The sequence below is a fragment of the Acanthisitta chloris genome, unplaced genomic scaffold (assembly GCF_000695815.1).
Source record: "Acanthisitta chloris isolate BGI_N310 unplaced genomic scaffold, ASM69581v1 scaffold12453, whole genome shotgun sequence".
Taxonomy (NCBI): Eukaryota; Metazoa; Chordata; class Aves; order Passeriformes; family Acanthisittidae; genus Acanthisitta; species Acanthisitta chloris.
Window position 1 is genome coordinate 1 of NW_008664356.1, and position 1,620 is coordinate 1,620.

The following is a 1,620-nucleotide window of genomic DNA, read 5'->3' on the forward strand; positions in this document are numbered from 1 at the left end:
CCCTATGCCCCCCTGCTTGGCAGTGCCACCAGACCCTCCTGAAGTCCTGGACCTGACCAACAGTAGCTGTGGATGTGCTGAGCTGGACTGGAGCCCATTCCAGCAGCAGCGCCAGCTGTACCTGGCACACAATGGCATCAAGGCCCTGAGCCCTTCATCCTACCTGGGGCCCAGACTGGAGTACCTGGACCTGGCATACAACCAACTCAAGGAGCTGCCCCAAAATTTCTTCACCAACGCCACGAAGCTGCAGACGCTGCTGCTGCAGGGGAACCCTCTCCGCTCTGTGCCCTCCACAGCCTTCCACACCCTACACCACCTCACCGTGTCCTGCCACTGCGACCTGCTGGGCACCATCCTAACCCCCTGTGCCCAGAAAACCACCCAGTGCCTCTGCCTGACATCCAGCCAGGATTCCTTCAACGTGACGGAATTCCACGGCCGGGAATGCGGTGCCAGCGCGGCGCTGGTGGGTGGCGTGGTTGGCGCCGTGGCCGCCGTGGTGGTGCTGGTGGCTGTGGGTGTTGCTGGGGTTTGGTACCAGAGGAGGAGAGCTGGTGCCAGTGGCACGGGCTGGGGGAAGCAGGATCCTGGGGCAGCTCTCAGGCAGCCAAGGTACATCAGCAGGGACACAGGGATGGGCAATGCCGATGGCACCAACGCGCCCGACTACGAGAATGTCTTCGTCAGCCCTGGCACGGCCCAGGTGGCTGCACAGGGATGGGTGCCAGGGTGGCAGGAGCAGAGCTACAGGTAAGGGTCAGGCATGGGGAGCTGCTCCCCTCCCTGCTGTGCTGTGCCCTGCTGTGTTGTCCTGTCTTATCCCATCCCAGCCCATCCTGCCCATTCCATCCTTCCCGTCCCATCCTGTCCCATTCCGTCCCATGTTATCCTGTGCTGAGCCATGGCATCCCATCCATCCCATCTATCCCATCCCATCCCACCCTGTCCATTCCATTCCATCCTTCCCATCCCATCCTATCCCATTCCATCCCATGTTATCCTGTGCTGAGCCATGGCATCCCTTCCATCCCATCTATCCCATCCCATCCCATCCCATCCTGTGCTGAGCCATCCCATCTATCCCTCCCCATCCCATCCTGTTCATCCCATTTATCCCATCTCCTCCTGTGCTGAGCCATACCATACCATCTATCCCATCCCATCCCACCCTGTGCTGAGCCATCCCATCTATCCCTCCCCATCCCATCCTGTTCATCCCATTTATCCCATCTCCTCCTGTGCTGAGCCATACCATACCATCTATCCCATCCCATCCCACCCTGTGCTGGGCCATACCATCCCATCTATCCCATCTCATCCATCCCATCCCATCCATCTCATCTCATCTCATCTCATCTCGCCCTCCCATCCCATCCCATCCCACCATTCTCAAGCTGTGATTCCTATCCCCACCCCGAGCTGCCCCATGACACTGGGATCCTCCTGTCCCTCCAGCCCCCAGATCCCTGTGGATGACAACTATTTCCTGGAGAGTGAGGCAGATCCCGGGGACCAACCCATCTACGCCAACTCATTGCAGCACAGAGAGGACATCTACATCATCCCCGATGAGTGAGGGGCCAGGAGGAGGCTGGGAGGGCTGAGGGGACACACTCT

The 1,620-nt window shown here is 59.6% G+C and overlaps 1 protein-coding gene across 1 annotated transcript; it reads left to right on the forward strand.

The window, feature by feature from the left end:
• Window positions 1-44: 44 nt before the first annotated feature.
• Window positions 45-1,579, forward strand: LRRC25 (leucine rich repeat containing 25; the record flags this gene model as incomplete). The annotated part of the gene is made up of 2 exons (XM_009071320.1): window positions 45-753; window positions 1,459-1,579. Coding segments are annotated over 2 exons (830 nt in total), but the record flags the coding sequence as incomplete, so codon positions are not given.
• Between the last annotated feature and the right edge of the window lie 41 nt (window positions 1,580-1,620).